Source organism: Hyla sarda, chromosome 3, assembly GCF_029499605.1.
Source record: "Hyla sarda isolate aHylSar1 chromosome 3, aHylSar1.hap1, whole genome shotgun sequence".
Classification (NCBI taxonomy): Eukaryota; Metazoa; Chordata; class Amphibia; order Anura; family Hylidae; genus Hyla; species Hyla sarda.
In genome coordinates, this window is record NC_079191.1 from 129,099,119 (window position 1) to 129,124,101 (window position 24,983).

The 24,983-nt window shown below is 40.7% G+C and overlaps 1 protein-coding gene across 1 annotated transcript in view; it reads right to left on the reverse strand.

Annotated features, from left to right (window-relative positions):
* The window catches only part of CCNL1 (cyclin L1), a 33,329-nt gene extending 12,036 nt beyond the window's left edge, over window positions 1–21,293 (reverse strand). The window contains exons 1-8 of the mRNA XM_056565027.1: window positions 20,972–21,293; window positions 20,775–20,849; window positions 16,962–17,071; window positions 4,399–4,519; window positions 3,492–3,556; window positions 1,193–1,292; window positions 1,003–1,107; window positions 764–905 (exon numbers count right to left, since the gene is read on the reverse strand). Coding sequence (XP_056421002.1) covers window positions 764–905; window positions 1,003–1,107; window positions 1,193–1,292; window positions 3,492–3,556; window positions 4,399–4,519; window positions 16,962–17,071; window positions 20,775–20,849; window positions 20,972–21,214 — 961 coding nt within the window. The 5' untranslated portion in view covers window positions 21,215–21,293. The remainder of the gene's footprint in view (window positions 1–763; window positions 906–1,002; window positions 1,108–1,192; window positions 1,293–3,491; window positions 3,557–4,398; window positions 4,520–16,961; window positions 17,072–20,774; window positions 20,850–20,971) is intronic.
* Window positions 21,294–24,983: the final 3,690 nt, after the last annotated feature.

The following is a 24,983-nucleotide window of genomic DNA, read 5'->3' on the forward strand; positions in this document are numbered from 1 at the left end:
AAAAAAAAAAAAAGAGACCAGGTCTGGAGAGCTTCTACTGACGCTAGGTAAACTGATTGCCTCACTTCCAGTGGGCAGATATATCCTGCCAGGGAGGAGCTGACTTTTTTTTTTCCCAGTGTCAGCGCCTCCTAGTGGCAAGAGCATATACCCATGGTATCTGTGTCCCCCACTGGAGCGACCCAGAAAAGTTGTTTTCCATCAGACAACCGCTTTAAATCAATGACTCGGATATAGGTTACAGTATAATTTTTATTCATGGCTGATCAAAAATAATGTTCAATGGCTGTCAGATTTAAAAACTTTTTATATGTTGTACATCTTGGCAAAACATTAACCTTTCTTTTTTTATAGAAATCATGGGGAAGTGAGCCCAGGCAGGCTTCACATGACGAAGCACCTGCCGGGCCACGCCCCCTTCCTCCCTCACTCTTGGCAGGCAGAATGAGCAAGAAGAAAAAAAAAAAAACACATAAAAAGAGGTAGAAGGAGTTTTGTTTTTAAGAAAATAAATGCAGGGATAGTGTCAATGAGACTCAGGGACAGATGGGGGAGGGAATTAAGGACAGTTTAGTTCATGATAGGTACTCTAATATTTTGCTCAGATGTACAACATTAAAAGTTTTTAAATCTGATAGTGCCCATTTAAGGGAAACTATACCATATATCTGTGTTAGGTCATTGCCTTCGTCTTCTAAAGAAACAAACATATGACTGTCTCAAACGCACAGTAATGTAAAATAGAGAGCAGCGATAAACCTACATGGTTTAGATGCTGGAGAGAAACCTCCCATGGAAGAAAGAGCCGGTGTTCCATCAGGATTTAGCCCTTTTGCTTTAAGTTTAGCTTCTTGCAGGGCAACTTTCCTCTTTTCCACTTCCTTATCCAGAAAGTCATAATTTGGCTATTAAAACATATCAACACATTACATTAAAGGATAACAAATATGTTCCTTAGAGAGACAAAAAACAAAAAGCACAGGATAAATGACAATACCATACCTTCTTACGGCTATAAAGCCTCAAAGTGGAGACACAGACTTCTTGAATGCTTTCTTCATTCGCTCCAAAGAGTAAAAACCAGTGTGGTTTATTTGGTAATGGAATCTAAAGATAGGAAAAACATCAGATGACAGTTGGATGTAATATAAACTTATTTCCCATTTAATGTGCAAGGTTCCTAAAGCCTCACCTCCAAAGCTCTAGCAGCAAGATATATACAAGCACACGCAATAGTTTCTGCTTCAAATCTTACAAACACGTTGGTTCGAAGGCAATCATTCATGTAGTTCCTGAAAAACATATACATGACTTCGTAATCAAACAAACAAATACAGCCTTAGAACAAAAAATAAAATAAATGAATAAATTGCAACAATAGAAAAAAATAAAATAAGATTACTTTGGAGACTCAGTATACTTTGTTTTTTTTTCTCTCTCTCTGGTTATATTTAAAAACTTAATCATGTAAAGTTACTAATCACAAATATATATATATATGGCAATTACTAGTTTTTCTTTAATATAAACTAAAAATATAAAACTATTAGGCTGGGTTCACACTGAATTCCTCAGCCGGAAATAAGTATTCCAGCTGGAGAATCTGTGGGCACCCTTACTAGAATCTGTGGGCACCCTTACTGAGCTGGACATTGCCGCCCCAGTAGGCAGTAATATATTCCACCAAAAGAATTAAAAAGCATTATTTTGTTGGCGGCATTCCAGCAGCATTTCACACCATAATGTTTAAGCTTAATTATGCTAGAAAATTCCATAGTTTGCCTGCCTTAAAGTGTATATGTCAGATTACGCTGCCCCATGTATGGGGGCCGGTCTGCTTTTCTTTTAGCCATAAAATATGTAGTCCTATTTGGCTAATAGGACAGATGAGAGTATATACCTGACAGAGTCAGATATGTCAAAGGGGAGCGAAGCCCCTGTCAGTGATTGACGCTTGTAGGATGTAAATGCAGATAGTTATCAGTCAATCACTGTGAAGAGGAAGGTCTCCCCTCAAAACTACACCAAAGAGTATAATATATACAACAATCAGATCTGTTTTAAAAGGACATACTGACCCATGGCAGATTTGTTGCAAAAACTTCTGCAACGGTCTCATTCATTTGAAGAATTTATTTTTACAAAGTTTTTCTGTTGCTAAATTTCTGCAATATACTGAAGTTTACATGATAAACAATGCTAACACTTAAGCTGGCATGAGCAAATAACTATTTACACAGGATCAAGGCTAAGACATTTGTTTCAATTACAGTTTTGCACACTTCTCTATACATTACACACAGATAAACTGTTCTAGCCATTAGGAGTAACAGTGTGAGGAGCTGAGCCCCAGGTCATGGAGCACAGTATGTGCAGTGATTCTCTGTAGTGATCTATAACTCAATGATTGTGTAAAGATCATTAACATGTTCCTTCCTGTACCTGACAGAAACTGAAGTGGTTTTCCAGTTTTTATTTAATAGCCAGTTAAAAAATTTAAATCTACACAACATTATTATACAATGGGTTTTGATTCGGCACAGTTTTCAAAATCTCTGTTTGCAGTCAGTAAACAGATGCATCGGTGTACATCCCGAGGCTGAAACCATGTGCCTACACCGGCAGAAGGGCTTCTTACAAGAGCTCCAATAAATTTTATGAGCTGAGCCCACATCAGCTGGACATGCCAAGGAAAAATCTTTGGCTTCTGAAAGTCAATTGTTTCAATTTACTGGCAACAAGCAGAGTTCTATGAAATGTGAAGGATGATAGATGGTAATTTAGAAAATTGCAGAACTTTTCATTATGCAATGATGAAGCTATATTAATATGCAATGACAAAGTGCCTTAAAAAATTAAAAATTACTTTTTAGACAATGTAAAAGATTACTGGTTTTAACTCACCTTACTATCTATTAAGGTAGCATTACTTCTAATGCATACCAACAATGTAAAACTTCAAAGGATGATTTTTTTTAACAATGTAGTATAAAACTGCAAGGAGAGCAAGTGTTGTAAGACGAAACAAAAAAAACATATTCCCTTTTTTTGAACAGCACATTACGAAAATAGTTCTGAAAGCAAATATACAAATCCTTTGGACACCAGCACAGAACTAGAAGATGCGACCAGATGGATATGGACCACTTCAGTGGATCACGGATGAGAGCTTGCACTGCATTGGCTGAAGAGAAGGGCAGCCAATCAGGCCATCCGAAGGTTGGTGTGGTGCAGAGGGCAGAGTTCTATGACTTACCATCATGGACTACCCTTTAACCAAAGAGTAGAAAAAAGAACAAAGTTAAACAGAGCTCTCCAATTGATATCTTATTCATGCCATGAAAACAGTAAGCAGAAACTCTTGTATGTGTACATGTGCTCAAATGATTTACAATCTAGGTTTCTGAGAACACCATTAACTGATTCTGCTACTTTTTACCTGGTAGTGAGAGGAAAAAACAAAATTTAAACCTAAAATAAAAAAAACTTACCAGGCAGTCTGAACAAGGGTCTGATTCCTTTCACACTCTAGGACTTGGAGATACATAACTATCATCTAGAAAACGAAAAAAAAAAAAAAAAACACATTATAATTTTGGAAAGCAGTAAAACCAAGAAAATGCATACGGACATCTAGGGTAAAGTACCCAAGTAAAACTCCTGTAGCTACATGAGAAAATGAATAAAAAAAGTGAAAAACTGTTATAGTGTTACTGTGACTAAGTTTTGCTTGCTTGGTTGGGGTCTGGCGTGTTCAGACCCCCACTGATCTTTAGATGGAGCTGGGAGATGTGTGTGGCTCAGTGCTGAGAGTGCTCAAATGATCAGTAGTGAATGGTCTGAACACACAGCCCAACTGATAAAAATTTGAACACGTACAGAGTCAGTGTCCGGAACGTTTAACCAACATTTACGGCCATCATTGTATTTCTTTGTTATTGTTTCACTGTTCACTATAAATAAGCATTCTACATAGTGGAAAAAAATGTTTAAAAAGGCAAAATATGATTGTCAAATTAAAACCATGTAATGCCTTTTTTTCCCTCTCTAAGTTTTTCATGAATTTAAATATTTATCTTTAACACATATACCTCAAACGTGAAATGGGCTTAGAGGGAATCTGTCAGCAGTAACTATGAGACAGTGCAGAGCCACATAGTGCACACTCCCTGCCTTGACTGACTTATATGGCTCAGTGCAGGAATATGAACCCTGTATGTCAATCACTGGAGGCAGGAAGGGAGGGGAGGGAGGGAGGGATTTTGTGTGTGTGTGTGTGTGTGTGTGGCATCCTGCAGCTCTTTGACACTTGGGCTCTGAGCATGACTTAGAGCTGACAAACTCCCTTTAAAAAAATTGTTTATTCAGCTCAAGACTACCAATAGTGCACCTGCTCACCTTGTGAGGATGCTTCACGTGAACACAAAATCCCAGCTCCTTTAACACTCTTCTTTCTGCCTTGATGACTTGGTTTTTGGTGTTTATGTAGCTTTGATCAAGTATCAGAGGACTTGGGGTCCTAATTTATGGGAAATAAAAATCAATATGCTTTGAAATTGAATATAATGTTTTGTAACCGTTTTCCACCTTTCAACCGACTAAACGGCAACAGAAACCAAAGTTTTGGCTTCCTGCAAGCATGTCCAGACTTTTACCTTGTGCTGTCCAAGTTTAATTTAAGTGACTATTGCTGAACATGTCAGTATGTATCACTTTTGCAAAGATCACAGGCAGGACAAAATAAACTAACAGCAGCTACAAGTATATAGTTAGCTTAAAAGTTCAGAAATGTTAAAGATGCTTTGTTGGAAAGGTGTCTTGAAGTCAGACAGTGTAGGCTGCAAGACATCATAAACTGTACAGACCATATTTTATGAAATATTTCTTTTACATGTCCCAAATGTGTAAAAGTAGCCACATGCTGCATAGATTTTCATCATTGTTTTGACAAATGTTCAATGTGTTTAGGAAATAACATCTACAACAGAATATAAGGATTACAAAGTACTATGTAATATCCCACAGCTTCAGTTATCTTACAAGTATATTCCATAGGGTGCCTGTATATATGAGCAAAGAGCTGTAAAACCTGGAAACCATCTAAAAAGTTAGAGGTCGACCAATTATCAGTTTGGCCACTATTATAGGCAGATATTCACGATTTTGAACATCATCAGTATCGGCAATTACCTTACCGATAATGCCCCGCCCAGAGACCACAGCCGCCGCTGCCCCATTGCCTCCCCCATCCCCGGTTTTATAATTACTTGTTCCCAGGGTCCGCGCTACTTCTGGCTCCTGCGACGTCCTGCGCGGCGCAATGACGAGTGATGTCCTTAACGCAATGTCACCGTCAGTGCGCACAGTGACAGCACAGGATGCCGCTGGAGCCAGAAGTAGCGCGGACCCCGGGAACAGGTAATTATAAAACTGGGGATGGGGAGGTAATGGGGCAGCAGCGGTGGTGGTTGGACTAGGGAGGACCCCAGGACAGGCAGGGGGAGGGAGGTGGGTGGCGGTCTCTGGCCCCGCAAAAGCCGCTGCAGTTCATTGATTTAAAGCGCCCGCTTTAAATCATTGATCTGCAGCGGCTTCTTCGGAGCCGGGTGGGTGGGGGGGGGGGGGAAATAGCCGATATCTGATAACTTATACTGGAATATCGGTATAAGTTATCGGCCTGAAAGGTCACAGATTATCAGTATCTGCCCTAAAATAAAAATCCATATGGGTCGATCTCTATAAAGAGTATAGGGGCATCTTACCCGATGTCAGGGGAAAATATCTTTATATTCTTCACAGGAGAAACTGCTATCAGGTGTCTGTCAGCAGTTAAACTTTTACTGCTGCACAGGATTTGTGTTATTACTTCTGAATACACCACAATAATACATTTGGTGCAGAAGAAAAGTGGAGCAGTAATCCATAGCAACCATATTGCTTTAATTTCTAAATAAAACAGCCTCTGAAAAATGGAAGCAATCTGACTGGTTGCTACAAGCAACTGCACACAATTCCTCCCTTAAAGCGTGACAGTAATTTAATACAAATTTTTTTTAGAGGTCAGATTTACCGATTGGGGAGGTTTTTTTTTTTCCTGATCACTCCTGGCCTCTCTGAACTCATTAGCAACTGAACCACATAAGGCCGGCTTCACACGGCAGAATGTCTGCACTGAATTCTGCATGAATTTATAGCCAATATACTTCAATAGGAATCTGCTGTTCCATTCACATAGTAGAATTTCCGCTGCAGGAATTTTATTGAAGTGAATTGCCAATAAATTCATACAGAATGCCATGTAGAAATTCTGTTATGTAAACCTGGCCTAAGAGGGAGACAAGAGGCAGGCATCTGCAGCATTTACAGGGGAGGAAAGGGATTTCCAGACACTGTCCACCAATACAAGGTCCTACATCAATGAATTGTATATATTCACACTTATGTGTTTCTCTACAGGCACAAAATGAAGAGATTTTATGTGGACTTGAATCCTATACTGTGGACATGTTATGCTTCAGTGCAGGCCATGTGAGGAGTGAGAGACCTGCTCCTACAGGAAAGCAGTGTGCATACCTAAGAAAATATATTTGACATATAAAATATGCATATTATTGTGCATAGTTGTGATAGGGCTAATTACTATACTGGGGATTTACAACTAGTCCCAGTATTACTTTAAAATGGGAACGTGTGTAATAGGAAGGGTTGCTGGGAATGGCTTTCTCGCTGTTTTAATGGGATCCAACCTTATTATTGGCACTAAACATTATAATCTGTAATACACCAGTCAGGAAACAAAAAAATTAACCCCTCACACAGCCGCATTCTAAGTCTGTAATATCTGTAGCAAAGCAATGCCATCTGGGCCCATGGATCTCTGACAAAATGTAGGTTACAAGCACATTGCTTAAAACAAAGGGGAGATTTATCATAACCTCGGCAGAGGAAAAGCTGATCAATTGCCCATAGCAACCTATCCAATTGCTTCTTTCATTTCTCAGAGGCCATTTTAAGAATTTTACAAAAAGCCATCTGATATGTTGCTATTAGCAACTGCAACTTTTCCTCTGCACAGGTTTTAACAAGTCTCCCCTATAATCTATGAGGAAGATTTATTAAAACCTGGGTAAAGATTGATGCATTTTTCCATAGCCAATTAGATTGCTTCTTTCATTTTCTGATTGGTTGGGCAGCTGCACCGCTCTTCCTCTACACAGGTTTTAATAAATCTTAACCTATGTGTTTAATAACAAAAAAGTGGAACTCTTTCCTTTAGTGAATGTTTACCCGGCAATAGGCTGAAATTACATAAATTGCCCAAGTAACATTCTTTTGGGGCAACATTTGGATTAAGGGGAGTATTGGATTAAACATGTCACCAAAGGATATGTATATCCTTAATCCATTAATAGGGAAACAATCCTGTACAGCAGAGTCAATAACTTTTTGCATTAAATATAGAACTCTTCCAGACTGACATACGAGTGTTTATGAAGCACAAGGAATCTACATAATATAGGAGGTTTGAACAGCGAGTAATTTCATTGTGTTAAAACAAAATAAACAAAGAATGATAGTTTATATGGAAGGGAATAAATGCACATTTGTTCTCACGCTAATGCTCCATTGGACAAGAAGGGGACAGAAAATTACAAGTGGCAATTTAAAAAATATTTAGAGGTATTATAGGACACACAAAAAATTGTTCCTGCAGATGCCATGACCAAGGAAAAAAATAAATGCTTATTGGGTGATCTCCCAACTTCTTACAAACTAACTGTGGTGTATGATTTCTAGAGCCAGAGAAATGAACATGGTCTCATGCAGTCAGTCATGTCTGCCCCATTACAGCCTTCTAGAATGTGAAGCAATGCGCAATTCACTACAGCTCTTCAAAGAAACAAAAAGCTACACAAGACAACGTTGTCTTCCAGTGTAGCCAAAATAGGTAAAGGTCCATTGTAATAGACTCCTTGGGGGGATATTTATCAAAACCTGTGTAGGGCGAAGAGTGGTGCAGTTGCTCAGATGGCGGCCTGCGAAATAGAAGTGATCTGATTGGTTGCTATGAGCAACTGCACCTCTTCCTCTACACAGGTTTTATTAAATCTCCACACTTATTCTTAGGTTGGCTCCAGACATCCATAATATCAAACATGTTAGTGTTTTTTTGTTTTTAGATGACTGGTGGGCTTCTACACTCCCCCCCAATGTAAAGGAAAGACCTCTTGAAACGGGGCAGCATAACTAGCCTAAAAGCTTCCATTTAAAAGGAAATTGGCCTTTGAGACCAACTTATACTATGGTGTAATATGCTTCTATTACCTCTGCACACCTCTGACATTTCTTCATGCACAGGACCCACACCTGGAAGTGCTAGTCTCCACCTTTCCCAGCATTGAATTCAAGCAAAGACATTGGCCTTGATTTACTATTGTAAACCTGACATGTTTTTGTCAGGTTGTGTGTCAGATTCTGTGCCAGAATTAGGGGGGGGGGGGGCAATACGTAAGGAAAAAGTGCAAAATGTAGGGAGACATTACAACTGTAGAAAAATACCTGTTGGGGGGAGAAAAAAAAAAAAACAAACACACACACACACACACACACAACCCTACACTTCACTCTTAGTAAATCAGAGCCAATATGTTTTAAGTCACATGGTCTCCAGGGGGTGGGTAGAAAAATGCTCTCCACCCACTGCAGCATTGGGGGAAGATTTATTAAAACCTTTGCAGAAGTAATATTGACCAGCTGCCCATAGCAACCAGATTGCTTCTCTAAAAATTTAAAAAAGTGATCTGATTGGTTGCTATTTTCTTTGGCCGCATGAATAACTGTGTCAGAGCTAGCAAAAATATAGAAAGGCCAGCACTAAAGCACTTCCGGGTGTGGGTCCCTGGCATTAAAACGGGAAAATATTACACAGTATTATAACTTTGCATCGTGGGCTCAGATGAGGGCTTAGATCTTTATAGAATCTTTATCAAAGCTCTTGTATGTAGAACGATGAAAGGCCTGTGTACTGCAGCTATAAAAAGGATGCTTAAACATGGCCACATAGGCCCTCATTTACTATTGCAAACCCGACATGTTTTGTTGGGTTGTGCGCCAGATTCTGTCGCATTGCGACGGAATTGAAAAAACCCTGACTAATTTTGCTTTAAAAAAAAAAAAAAAAAGAAAAGTATAGGGAAAGTGGAGAATGTAGGGAAACCTTAGTAAATACCGTGGAAAATAAATTGTAGGGAATTAATACCCACAAAGAAACCTACACTCCACTCTTAGTAAATCAGGGCCATTGTGTTAAGTAAACTTGCACACAGGAATTCTCCATTATCTTCGGATAGTGTTTTCCAGAACTTGCACTATCTTACTATCAGTTTGAATAATCAGCACTAAACAATAACATGTTCACCACATGGCCTCCAAGGCACGTTTAAAAAGGTAAACCTAGAAGAATTGTTTGCCAGATTTTATTATTATAAACTTGGGTTTCAATCATAGACTTTAGGTCCTAGTGTCAAAAAGCCTGCTTTTCAAAAATATTACATACGGGGGAACACCCAAAAGTAGCTTGAAGGGTCTATAATTCTTAAAATGCAGTGTCGCCATACACTTCTATGCAATGCCAGGTTTAGTATTGTGCTTTCTCACATCTTTTGTAAAACCAAGTGACAATAAAAAAAAGCATATATCTTGTGCACTTTTACCACAAAACTGCCAAAAAAAAAAAATAATTTCCATTATGGTTGGTTTTTAGTGCACATTTACACCACAGTCTAGTGGCCAAAAGTTGTGTAAATTGTCCACAAAGTCTGTTCATCTAAAAGTTTCTTGGGGAAATTTATCAAAACCTGTGTAGAGAAAGAGTGGTTTAGTTGCCCATAGCAACAGTCAGAGTGCTTTTATTTATTTTTTTAAAGGACTTTTGAAAGATGATAGAATAATCTGATTGGTTGCTATAGGCAAATGCAACTCTCTTCCTCTACACAGGTTTTTAATAAATCTCCACCTATATGTACAGAAAACAATTCTATATTAGGGTCCAAAAATAACAAGAGCATATTCCTATAAAAAATAAAAAATTTTTTTACTTCAATCTACGTGCAACTAAACAATACCTTTATGGCTGGAAAAGATCTATCTTTAGCACTAATCCAAGATCTTTTATACAGAAAAAAATGTAACCTGTTGATGGAACGAAAAATCTAAACAAAATCCTTTTATGATGAAACCCATTTCTAATGCTTCTACCCAAGAATTTCTACCCAAAATGGATTATTCAGTTAGATTTAAAAATATAAAACATGTGGCCATTTCCTAACACACTGCTTAAAATGAGGTTTACCGACTGTAGTTTGTCAACTGCTGACTTTCTGGGGGGCTTATGCTTATATATAGCAGCCACTCCGAACAGGCAGAGCCAGTGTGTTCCATTTAATGTTGCTGTATACAAAAACTGACAACTAGTCTAGCTTTGTTGATCTATTTTTTTTTTTTTCTTTCAAATGTTTTAATGGAAACAAAAATGCAGTGATAACCCACCTAGGAGATAGATTTCAGACCAGATTCCAGTTTTATATTATAAACCATACAGAACAAGATTTGTGGTCATATCCATAAAGCAGCATTAAACTGTACTTTAAAAAATAAAAACTGATCATGTACATCTAATTTTATGCCTCTATCAGCAATATTTATTATAAAAACATACATCTGCTCATGCAGCTTTGTCCATCAGTCATCTCTTGTCCATGACTCCTGGACAAGCCTGATGCTACTGCAGGACTGGTTAGTGGGTATGGGGACCCCTAGTGGTGGAATTTTCAGGAACAGTTTTCTTTCAATATTAAAAAAATAAATTAATTTAAACCCCATATTACAAAAGGTCTTTAGGTTTTTATCAGTAACAACATAAAAAGTTTTTGTATCTGACAGTGCCCATTTAAAGCAGGCTGTTCATTTAAATATATCATCATAGTCAAGGGAAGCAAATCCTAAAGCTAAGTGCACTGACCTACAGTGCAAAGTCGTATAAAAAGATTCACACTTAGCACTAGTGCTGGGTAGTTTGACCAAAAATGTGTATCACATTTCAAACTCATGGCGGTTCCACAGTATTTTTTTGTTTCACTCATCTCGCCCTAACCCCCCCAAATGAATTATCAGCAGCAGTGCACTGGGGAACTGATCATATATGACCCGCGTGCGCTGCTCTGCTTTTCCCTGACCTCTTCCTTGCTGAAATACTTCTATTTTTTTTCCACATCAGTGAAAACCAAACAAAGTTTTATACCTCTCAGATTCCTGTCAATTCTATTCTGAGGCTCACCAAGTCCGGGATTATCACCACCTTCTGGACCTGTTGCAGCACACAGAAAATGTCCATTCAGCCAATCATTTCCTATGGGGATCTTTGCTGTGGCCAATGGTTTGCAGGGAGGGCATAAGTTTACTTTCTGTAAATCAGGAAAAGACCAGGAAATGGAGATCAATTGGGACTAGATGAATGAACATCAGTACTTACTGGACAACTGCTTTTAAAATCTGCCATCCGTCTTTTTAGAGCTTCTGGTTAAAACTGGATTGTGTGTATTTACTACTGATCAATTTTCTGACCGAGCAATGCAAAGCCTATTCACAGGCATGTAAGGAACAACAGCACTTCATAGGAAGAGGGGTATAAAGACACTCCAGTGACATTGGGAGAGATTTATCAAAACTGCCTAGAGGAAAAGTTGCCCATAGCAACCAATCAGCTTGCTACTTTCATTTTTAACAAGGTCTGTGCAAAATTAAAGAAACTATCTGTTTGCTCATTCACATAGCAGGGTGCCATGTACAAAGCAGTAATGCTGGAGTATGCCACTATACATACAAAATCCAATAAAGAATGCAGCATTTTCTTTCTGTCAGATTCTTGTAGAATCGTGCAGAGTAAAAACCTGTATTAAAATAAAGGCATACTGTAGTTGTAAATACACTACTGTAGGAGAAGTACAGGCCTATTGCAGCAATGTACAAAAGCTGTTTTGTATGCAATTTTGTACTAAATAGATAGTAGAAATCAGCAAAACAAAAATGTGTGGTTTATAAAACCAAAGTATGCATTAAATTAAGAACAGATTATTTGCACAACAAGTAAATGAGAATTTGTAAACTTCATTCATTTAGACTGTACTTTCTGTACACTACTGTGGATGAAAATCCTTTAAAGAACTGCCACATGCAACCTTAAAGCAAACATTGCAGGATGGTTTGAAGCAGATTGACTTGAGGTATATATATTATGTACGCACCAAGTATACTTTAAATAGATACCTAATAAAAGACTAATGGATTAAAAAATGTAGTGTCTTATACTTTACTAGTTGCACTTCCCTTAGTAGACATTCTGGATGTAATAAAGGTTCTGCCTCAGGTTATAATTACAGTTCGTGTAAATGAACAAACATGTAGTGAAGAGAAACATTTAGAAGTAGTCTGTCATGAGCGATGCAATGTAGGATATTCACTGCTTGTTTGTCTTGCTAAAACTTAATGAAAACAGAATTTGTTAATATCTAGTTACACATATAAAATTGCTAGAAAAAGCAACATATGCTAAATATACTCTGCCTCATGTTTCTCTTGAAGTGAAAATGATTGACAATCAGTTAAAATAAACTTGGACAGCAAAGACAAAAGCTTTACATGATACAGGAGTCTGTCCAATTGGTTCACCGGTGGCCAACCTGTGAGTCCCCGATTCCAGTGACCTATTCTCAGAGCACTGGCTTCTCCATGGGGATTTTCGAAACGTCACTCACTGTTGCCAAGACGACAGCTTCATCTCTACGTACCACTCCACATCACCCAGGCATTGGTAAATGTAGCTGGTTGCTGTATAGTCGGTTGCAAGGGGGAAAAAAATGTAAAGTCAATAAAAAGGTATCTAACAGATATAAGGCAACATGTTCATATACTGATTTACATAAGTAAACACTGCTCTACTATGGATTTGTACAGAAGCACAAAACCAAATTGAGTTCAGATTAACACAGTACATCTAGTAAAGTACAATAGGTACCAATATTTCGCTATACCTCCATCTAATGCGTTAAGAACATTCATCTGCTCACAACTAACATTAAGCTAGTTTCTACAGAGAATATACAATTAAAGTATTAGCCCCATCAAGTCAAATAAACATGCACATTTGAGAAAGCCATGTTATTTCAGCACAGGGAACGCTGCTTATCTAATGGAAAACATAGGCCTGGACAAGTCTGGTGAGGCAACATAAGCTGCCTATAAAGTAGTCTTTAAAGGGCCAAGCGATTGGCCCAACCGATTGACAGCCTCTGACATTTTAGCTCTGAACATGATCAAAACAGATTCCCTGAAAAGGTGTATTCCATTCTGAAAAAAAAAATACGTATAAATAAATATGTACCTTGGTCCCCTGCATCTCACATTCTAGTGCCTTCCGGTCTACATTTGTTGCTGCTTCTAAGACAAGACATTGGAGCAGGAACTGCTCACTCAATCACAGGCCAAAGAGATAGCCTACCTGTCAGTCATTAGTTAAGTGGGGAGGTCCTGCCAAGACCACATATCTTGGAAGCAGCAATAAGTGGTGACCAGTAGTGGGCTTAACAGAGTACTGCAGCCCTAGACAACTTATCACCTATTCTGTGGATAGGGGATAGGTGATTGAGAGGGGGGTCCGACCACTGGGACTCCCTGCTATCTCCCGTATGGTGACCGGGAGCTGCCGGGGCTCATGCTTGTGTTGTCGATCTCACCAAGAGGTCAAAAAACCCTCCAACTCCATTAAGCTCTCTGGGAAAGGCAGGGGGATGCACGAACGCTGCATCTCTGCCTCTCCCACAGAGGGGCATGGAGGGGGCATGTCAGCCGCAGGGGATAAATTGTCTAAGGCTGCAGTACTTCTTAAAAGGCACTAGAACAGGTGATGCATGGGACTGAGGTAGGTAAATATTACATGTTTATGTTGCAGGGGGCTGATAAAACACTTCGATACTGGAATACCCGTGGAATAAGAGCATTTACCAAAATAGACAGGTCGAGTGCAAAAGGGGCTTCCCTTAGTGTTGATTCCCTTCTAGTCACACATTTACACCTATTGTGTACTACGTATAAAGAATGTTACAAACTGCATTCCCTATTAGGGCTTGTTCACACGGCTGTCTGCCCCCATAAATTCTTGCCAGTTATGCAATCCGTTCGATACTTTTGCAAACAGGTTGCTGTAAAAGGATTCCATTTATGTCAATGGGATTTCTGTTACAGTCCTTTGTCACCCGTTTGCTTCCTATCCATTTTTTCTGCCGGAGAAAAGACATTGCGTGCAGTATTTTTTCTCCATCAAAAAAACAGATGTAGTAGATTTTAATTTTAAGTCTATGGAAAACTGATGAGACTTTAATGCCACCTGTTTGCATCCCTTTTTTTCAGTTTTTTTTACTTCTGAGCATGCTCAGAACAAAATAGTTTAAATTTTTTTTGTTTATTAACTGAACAATAACAGATCCAAACAGATACAAATGGATAACATCCGTTTTTCTCTGTCTGTTAAAAGTAAGGTCAGTAAACCTCAATAGCGAGAAAAGCAGGACGTTAGACAACGGCCGTGTGAATCTAGCCTTATGTACTTGCTTGAGTTACAGCATCACGATCCATTTTCTGAATACTACATACTCTTTCTAAGATCCGATCACAAGTCTCAGATAGCTCTGCTTGTTCAAAGGCTGAACAAAAGGATTTCAAACGAAGCCTAGTTTCTTTAACTACAGTGCAGTAGTGAGCATAGTATATGTTGTGCCCCTTGCTCAGAAGTCAGTGTGAATGTATTACTTGACTACGATTGCTGCATCTCAAGATCAGTCGCAGATCTGTAAACAAAAGTTCTTCCAATACATAACTGACATCTTATGCAGCTTTTACCCATACGAATTTGGATATTAAAAACATGAACCTTTACTTTTATAGGTTATGTAGCAATAATTAAATTTTACTATAATAAAAATGCCATAGGCCATAAAAAAAAAACTTAGGACCCCTAAAATGTGATCAGTTTGATACGGCTTTGGTGTACGTTCCTATATTACATAAATGGCACTGTCACATTTAGACCAGTCTGGGTGTTCAGCCAGGGTTTCACTCCCTGGTTCGCTACAGGAGATTGTTTCCATTTTAGACCTATGAAGACCGGCTCCTGCATTGAGGTGGACATTGCACTTATGGTGGTATTCCTATCCAGAGCATGTGAAGTGCACTGCATTCATTTGGGGAGGAATACATGCTTTTAAGGGTCTTCAAGGGTTTCTGATGTCTATATCTGGCAGTAAAAAAAATAAATAAAAAAATACCCCAGACTGGAACAATTTTCTTGCTGTCAAAAGTACTGAAACCCACAAAAGTCAAGGGGGGTGGGGGGGTGGGTGTCTTGACTAATTTGCTAATATACATCTGAGGCTCTGATTACACCACTTTATACTGTCCATCACAGGTACCTTCATTCAGCCAAGAACAAGATGTTGATGTATACTATGGCATATAGCATTCATTTCAATGGACTGAATAGAGTCACCAAGTCACAACTTTCTGGCACTATAAGCTAATTTAACAGGAATTAATAGTGCAGAAGGCCACACTATCGAGTCCTGTTAAATTAATGTATACCAGCAAAAAGTTGTCCAAACTGACTCACTATGTGACTCCGTTCTGGCTGATGAAATAAATGGCACTCGCTGCTGTACACCACAATATACTTCGACATCCCATTCTTACTAAGAACAAGATGCTGACGGTTACCTGTGATAGACAGCAGAAATGCAGTGTGAACTTAATCATAGCTGTAATGGCTCTGTTATCAAACACCATGACACCAATGTCAACAGAGCGTTATAGCGAGGTTTAATTTTTGAGAAAGAAAAAAGTTGTGGCGTGCGACAACAAATGCCACATTAGGGTGTTCTTTATAGATATGGTGCTCTTTACAGAAGCCTCTTGTAAAACAGCAAAAAGTATCTACTAATCCACAATAAGAGTCCATACATACTCGCTCTGCTGCTCTACAGGGTAAAGCAGACAGTTGTGCCTTATGTGCTTACAGAACTGTCAGTCTTTTATTAGCAATCATGCAGTCAAGCTTTTATTTTTTTAACTTTTTTTTATTGGCAAAAGCCTTTTTTTGATATATAATGTGTGGTGAGCAATGTGTTAATTATAAAATGTATCCAATGAAGTGTACAGACAAAATGTCACATTAAGCAAAACACTAGTTGACAATGGCACTGTAGGTTCACATCTGTTTGGTAGCATTACATGGCTAACTCATACAACAAAACACTGTCTTTAAATGCTCTAAGTGGACTGTCCATATATATTCCAGGTGGATTACACTGGACAATAATACCACTAACCCTTATATTGTATGGTTACATTCTAGGACAAAATCAAACCTGTGTCATGCCTTTGACTTGTAATTTAAGGAGTCTGTTATAAAGGCTTGGTCATCCCATACATAGCTAAGTGCTGACAAGAGTTCCTACACAAGATCTTGACTGAAAAATTAAGCAAGATATTCACATAACATTATAAGGGTATGTTTAACACAACAACGATGCACAAAGAATACAGAAAAGAAAAATATTTGTAAAAGGGAATAAGAAATGTTTTATGTGCCATTTAATACTGTACATGGCCATTTGGATGAAATAAAAACAAAAAAACATCACAACAAGACAAAGTGTGCTTTATCAAAACTGTCTCTTCACAAGAAGTAATGGTCCTGCAACTAAGGTGACATGAAGAATAAGGAGAAATGATTCATTGTGCACCACTTTTGTAAGTTAAAACTCCCAGTACACCAGAGATTAGGAACCTCAATCTGCAGAAGTTAACAGATTGCTCAACCACACAGCATGTACATATAAAATGTAGAAACATACCGTTTTGCTCTCAACTGGCGCAAGTGATGAAAAACATTAATCACATCTCTAACTCGTCTGGGAGATTCTTCAATTTTGGAAGCGAGATTGATACAAGCCATGGCAACAATCTGAAAAGAAGCCAATTTGATGAGAGTACCATATTTCAATAACTGACAGCACAGATTTTCGAGAACACAGGAAAAGCTGCACAGTAACAGGCTTCAATCCACCATCTACAGAGCTAGAAACAACAGTATAATCAGACAGGCTCCGGAGAATAAGGCTCGACATCTTCTACTATTGTCTTTATATTCTTGTCAGGAAAGTGTAAAGGGAGAACCAATTACTGCGCCCATCCATCTCCATGGGGTGTAAACTGCTGCTGCTGCTATGATTTAATTATTTATTTATCTTTATTTTATTTTTTTCAATCATTTATATTGTTAGAAATTTGTGGGAACAATTTGTGAGAAAAAAGCCTAAACACATAAGAGGTAAGGCTGGGTTCACACTACGTTTTCTCACATATGGCAGGGGGAGCTAAAACCTCGCGTTCCCGTATGCCTTTGTATGCGCTCCCATATGTCATTCATTTCAATGAGCCGGCCGGAGTGAAACGTTCGGTCGGCTCATTTTTGCGCTGTATCCACAGTTTTAGGATCGGTTGTAAAAGCACATACAGCACAAAAATGAGCCGACCGGACCGAACGTTTCATTCCGGCTCATTGAAATGAATGACATACAAGAGCGCATTCGAAGGCATACGGGAGCGTGATGTTTTAGCTCCCCCCTGCCGTATGCGCTCCCGTATGGGAGAAAATGTAGTGTGAACCCAGCCTAATGAAGAATTAATACAGCTGCAGAATGTATGGATACATTGCCAAAGTAGCAAGGCTTTTTTGCTCTTATTCCCTTTCCGTGGGTAACACTTAACCCCTTAAGGCCCAAGCCCATTTTAACCTTAAGGACCAGGCCAATTTTCTTTTTGCGTTTTGGTTTTTTCCTCCTCGCCTTCTAAAATCCATAACTCCTTTATATTTCCATCTACAGACCCATATAAGGGCTTGTTTTTTGCATGACCAATTGTACTTTGTAATGAAACCTCTCATTTTACAATAAAATGCACGGCGAACCCCCCACACTGTACACTTTACGGTAAAAATTACATGTGTTCTTTATTCTGTGGGTCAATACGATTAAAATGATACCCATGGCTAGATACTTTTATATTTTTGTACCGCTTAAAAAAGAAAAAAAAATCTAAAATCTAAAAAATGTTTTGTACAAAATCAGTAATCTAAAATCGCCCTATTTTGACCACCTATAACTTTTCCATTTTTTCCATATATAGGGCGGTATGAGGGCTCATTTTTTACGCCGTCATCTGTACACTATTTTTTTTTTTTTTTTTTTTTTTTTTATGAAATGTGACAAAAAAGCTGCATTTTTTGACTTTTTTATTTTTACGTTTACGCCATTCACCGTAGGAGATAATTAACATTACATTTTGATAGTTCGGACATTTACGCATGTGGCAATACCAAATATGTTTTTTATGTCCCCATAGGGGACAATCTATAGCAAGACCCCGGGAGACAACTGGAGCCAGGTGAGGGGACCTCCGGCCGCCATGCTGGATGATCAGATTGCCGCGACAGCGCTGCGGGCGATCCGATCATCCATTCAAAGTACCGCACTGCCGCAGATGCCGTGATCTTTTTTGATCATGGCATCTGAGGGGTTAATGGCGGACATCCGCGCGATTGCGATTGTCTGTCATTAGCGGCGGGTCCCCGACTGCTGCTACAGCAGGAACCTGCAGTGTGACGCGAGCACCGTTCCGATGCTCGGGGTCATACACAGGACGTAAATGTACCAGGACGTACATTTACGTCCGTGGTCGTTAAGGGGTTAAAGGAGTGGCCATTTTCTACTGAGTTAAAGAAAAGTTGCATTACATACTTACAGTGATGAAGAGCTGAGGGAAAACTAATGCATTCTGAATACTGTGGTGCTGAGCAACTGCTTAACCCCTTAAGGACCAAGGACGTACAGGTACATCCTTGGTCCTGCTCCCGTGATATAACGTGGGGTTTTCGCCGATCGCGGCGCAGCGCGCTATTAACCCTTTAGCCGCGCGCTCAGAGCTGAGCCGCGCGGCTAAAAGTGAAAGTAACTCAGTGGGCTGTTCGGGATAGCCGAGGCGAAATCCAGGCATGAGCAGTCAAGCGGCAGAATCATCGATCACTGGTTTCCTATGAGAAACCAGTGATCAATGATAAAGATCAGTGTGTGCAGTGTTATAGGTCCCTATGGGAGCTATAACACTGCAAAAAAAAAAAGTGAAAAAAAAAAAAAGTGAACGAACATCATTTAACACCTCCTCTATTAAAAGTTTGAATGACCCCCCTTTTCCCATAAAAAAATAAAAAATAAAACATATGGTATCACTGCGTGGGGAAATGTCCGTATTATAAAAATATATCGTTAATTAAACCGCACGGTCAATGGCGTACGCGCAAAAAAAATTCCAAAGTCCAAAAGAGTGCATTTTGTGTCACTTTTTATATCATTTAAAAATGAATAAAAAGCTATCAATAAGTCCTATCAATGCAAAAATGGTATCGTTAAAAACTTCAGATCACGGCGCAAAAAAGGAGCCCTCATACCGCCCCATACACGGAAAAACAAAAGTTATAGGGGTCAGAAGATGACAATTTTAAACGTATTAATTTTCCTGCATGTTATGATTTTTTCCAGAAGTATGACAAAATCAAACCTATATAAGTAGGGTATAATTTTAATCCTATGGACCTACAGAATAAAGATCAGGTGTCATTTTTACCGAAAAATTTACTGCGTAGAAACGGAAGACCCCAAAAGTTACAAAACTGCGTTTTTTTTTTCAATTTTGTCGCACAGTGATTTTTTCCCCCCCGTTTCACTGTAGATTTTTGGCCAAAATGACTGACGTCATTACAAAGTAGAATTGGTGGTGCAAAAAATAAGCCATCATATGGATTTTTAGGTGCAAAATTGAAAGAGTTATGATTTTTTTAAGAGCAAGGAGCAAAAACGGAAAAACCCCCAGTCCTTAAGGGGTTAAGCAGGATTAAGACCCCCAAACACAAATTGGTTTTTGGTGGCTATATATTTGGGGGTAGACCGGTAAGCAATGTACACGATGCTTTTACAGCATTTCTTTTCCCATGTGTCAAGAGTACATATTCCCATGTGTCAGAGTACATATTTCTGAATGTTACTGCCTATACCACTGTTTTCCAACCAGGGTGCCTCCAGCTGTTTCAAAACTACAAACTCCCAGCATGCCCGGACAGCCTTTGCCTGTCGAGGAATGCAGGGAATTGTAGTTTTGCAACAGCTGGAGGCATCCAAGTTGGGAAACACTGGCCTATACACAGGATGTATGTGTTCCATCCATTTTCTATGGGGCTTCTGCACATTGCAATAGAGCAAAAGGTCAGGAATCATTTACCAGCAGCACTGGGCATGATATAGAGCTGACAGATTCAGATCCTGCATACATACATACATAGCTCAACCCCCTTCTCTGCAGCACTGGCTGTATCCTGATGAGCCCCTCACTTCTATATGACATTGTACAGTGTGTACATACACTTACATGACAGTATATATAAGTGCTCCAAAAGCTATTGCAGAAAGACAACTCCCAGCAAACCTTCGGCATTCTGGGAGTTGTAGTTTTGTAAGAGCTGAAGAAGCACAGGGAGGAGATCCCCACAGTCTGTAGGGCCATACACATGGATATACATTTACAGACATGCGCAGTAGCCCTGGCGCTCTCCTCACCTCAAAGCTGTGCTTCACAAATGACTTGGAATAGAAGAAGCGGTGGAATAACACCTGCCCGGTCGCCATGGCCACCTGAGAAGACAAGAAGGACAAGTGACGAACCCCAGGGAAGACAGCCGCCATTTTGCCCACCCCCGGCCACACACCGCTAGGCCTCAGCCGTCCAGCCCCGCCGGTGCCCGTCATCCCCTCACCTGCGGCATGCGGAGTAAGATACCGGCTGACTGGATGAGCTCACAGCCCAAAATGCGGAGGTCGGTCTCCGTGTTCAGGTCTAGGCCATCCAGCATAGACGGTGTCGGCGACAACCGCTCCTCGGGGATGATGGAGTTATCAATGGTGAGGTAGACTTGGGAGTACAGCCGGTCGCCAATGAGGATGCCATCGCTTGGACGAGAGGGAACGGCGGGAGCAGAGAGGTGGGGAACGGCCGCCATCACTGTGACGAGGAAACGTATCTGCGACGACCGAGGCAGGCAGTGAGCAGCCCGTAGTAGCGCGCTGCCGTATCCGTCCGCCAGTGTCAGGACGTCAAATAGTCCGCGTTCCCGGCATTCCGCGCGTTATTAGTCATGGGACTAGTTGTGTCCTTGCACTTCTACAGGGGAAGGCTTGGGTAAATAGGGTTGGCTCCTTGTACGCACACACACATATATATATATACATACATACATACATACAGTGGTCCCTCAACATACGATGGTAATCCATTCCAAAATGAACCATTGTTTGTTAAAACCATCGTATGTTGAGGGATCCGTGCAATGTAAAGTATAGGACAGTGGTCTACAACCTGCGGACCTCCAGATGTTGCAAACCTACAACACCCAGCATGACCAGACAGTCAACGGTTGTCCGGGCATGCTGGGAGTTGTAGTTTTGCAACATCTGGAGGTCCGCAGGTTGTAGACCACTGGTATAGGAAGTTGTACTCACCTGTCCCCGACGCTCTGGACCGTCACCGCTCACCACTGCTGCCCCGGATGTCGCCGTCCATCACTGTCGCCGCGTCCCCAACACTCCGGCAAAGCCTCTGCTTCCCCGGCATCCTCGCTCTCCGTCGCTGCCATCACGTCGCTACGCACGCCGCTCCTATTGGATGATGACAACGATGGAGAGCGCCGACAATGCAGGGGATCCCGAAGAGGACGTGCCGGAGGACAGGTAAGTGATCATCAGCGGGCACCGTAAACAGCTATCCAGTGGCAGCTGAAGCAGTCTGCGCTGTCGGATAGCTGTTTATGCGATGGCCCCGACATACAAAAGCATCATATGTTGATGCTGCCTTCAACATGCGATGGCCTCTGAGAGGCCATCGTATGTTGAAATGATCGTATGTCGGGGCCATCGTAGGTCGGGGGGTCACTATATATATATATATATATATATATATATATATATATATTACAGTGTAGATAAGAGAAATACACATTCCTGCACTGCACTGTACTCCAGCTTGCTGTATCGCATATAAGGCTGCGTGCACATGATGTATGTTCATGTGTATTCCAAAGCATATTCAGCATCTTCTTATGCACAAAAAAAATACAATATATATCTTATTGTTAATAGGATTTCATGCTTTTGTTCACACTGTGGCATACGGTGCATTATTTTCCCAAGCACATTCAAAATCTGTGTGGCTGCTGTTTGCACAAAAGACGCCTCTGGTAGTCAGGACACGTCTCAGTCTCAATGAATGAGGCTAATCCACAATCAGGGCTAAAAAATGCTAAATACTCAACAAAGATCTAGGTAAGTGTCTAGGGTTGCCACTAGAGATGAGCGAACTTACAGTAAATTCGATTCGTCATGAACTTCTCGGCTCGGCAGTTGATGACTTATCCTGCATAAATTAGTTCAGCTTTCAGGTGCTCCGGTGGGCTGGAAAAGGTGGATACATTCCTAGGAAAGAGTCTCCTAGGACTGTATCCACCTTTTCCAGCCCACGGGAGCACCGGAAAGCTGAACTAATTTATGCAGGATAAGTCATCAACTGCCGAGCCGAGAAGTTCTTGACGAATCGAATTTACTGTAAGTTCGCTCATCTCTAGTTGCCACCTTTCTTGCAAAAAAAAATAATACTGGCCATGCTAATTTGCATAATTAATTATATATGTGTAACATCACAGGATACACATATGCGGGGGAAATTTTGTCCTATTCTAACCCCCATAACTTTTTTTTAATTTCTCCTTATATGGGGATGTATGAGGGCTCATTTTTCCCACCCCGATCTGTAGTTTTTAACAGTACCATTTTTGTTTTGATGACAAATTTGTTTTGCCGACACCATGAGCACAGAGCTCTCTGCTGACACCATGAGCACAGAGCTCTCTGCTGACACCATGAGCACAGAGCTCTCTGCTGACACCATGAGCACAGAGCTCTCTGCTGACACCATGAGCACAGAGCTCTCTGCTGACACCATGAGCACAGAGCTCTCTGCTGACACCATGAGCACAGAGCTCTCTGCTGACACCATGAGCACAGAGCTCTCTGCTGACACCATGAGCACAGAGCTCTCTGCTGACACCATGAGCACAGAGCTCTCTGCTGACACCATGAGCACAGTGCACTCTGCTGACACCATGAGCACAGAGCTCTCTGCTGACACCATGAGCACAGTGCTCTCTGCTGACACCTTGAGCACAGAGCTCTCTGCTGACACCATGACCACAGATCTCTCTGCTGACACCATGACCACAGATCTCTCTGCTGACACCATGACCACAGATCTCTCTGCTGACACCATGACCACAGAGCTCTCTGCTGACACCATGACCACAGTGCTTTCTGCTGACACCATGACCACAGTGCTCTCTGCTGACACCATGACCACAGTGCTCTCTGCCGACACCATGACCACAGTGCTCTCTGCCGACACCATGACCACAGTGCTCTCTGCCGACACCATGACCACAGTGCTCTCTGCCGACACCATGACCACAGTGCTCTCTGCCGACACCATGACCACAGTGCTCTCTGCCGACACCATGACCACAGTGCTCTCTGCCGACACCTCTGTCTATTTTAAGAACTGTCCAGAGTAGGAGAAAATCCCCATAGAAAACATGCTGCTCTGGACAGTTCCTAAAATGGACAGATATGTCAGCAGAGAGCTCTGTGTTCCAAAAAGAAAATAATTTCCTCTGTAGTATTCAGTAGCTAATAAGTACCAGAAGGATTAAGATTTTTAATAGAAGTCATTTTCAAATCTGTTTAACTTTCTGACACCAGTTGATTTAATTAAGTGTTCCACTGGAGTACCCCTTTAACTACCCCCATTTGTGATGGTTGGGGTTTTTGTTTAAAGGAGATGTCCGGTGCAGACTTTTCCTATTCCATCCTGCCCCGGCTGCAAAAAAAACCAAAACAAACTTTCCGCAACAGCTGATCGGTCGGCCGGGTCGTCTGCTTCCTACTTCTTTTAGCCAGGTATGTCACATGGTGCTTCAGCCTATCACCGGCTGAGGCGGGACATTGCTGCGGCCGGTGATAGGCTGAAGTGCCGTGTGACGTACCTGGCTAAAGGAAGTAGGAAGCAGACGACCCGGCCGACCGATCAGCTGTTGCGGAGCTCCGGGGGAACGTAGGGAGGTAAGTGAAAGTTTGTTTTATCTTTTTTTGCAGCTCGGGCAGGATGGAATAGGAAAAGTCTGCGCCGGACATCTCCTTTAAAGTCCCATGCACATCAATGGGAAATGTATGTTCCCACATAATTTACGTACGGCTGGAGATATTTCCATAATACCTGGTACACATATTACTTATATGTCAAATAAAAATATGAGAGTTAAATTAACCCTTACCTACACTCTTATATAAAAGATGGATTTTTGTTTCAAGTCCCATTCAAGTTTATGGGACTTCCAGTACCTTACTCCACAAGCTCCGCATCTCCTGGTGAATGTGTCGGTCCGGCTTGCAATCCACACCCCATCCCACAAAGACACGCCCAAAGTTTAAGCCCCACCTCTTATTATCTACCCTTTTTGTGCATCAGTCTGGCTTGCAAATCAAGCCCAGTCCCACAAAGCCACGTCCCCTTTTTTTTCAGCTTACAATATCTTCATCACAAATCAGTCCCACCTGAGGTCGGGATATGAGGTCGAGTTAGGAGGATGGGATATGAGGTGGAGATAGGAGGTCGGGATATGAGGACTGGATGTGAGGATGGGATATGAGGTCGAGATGTGATGATGG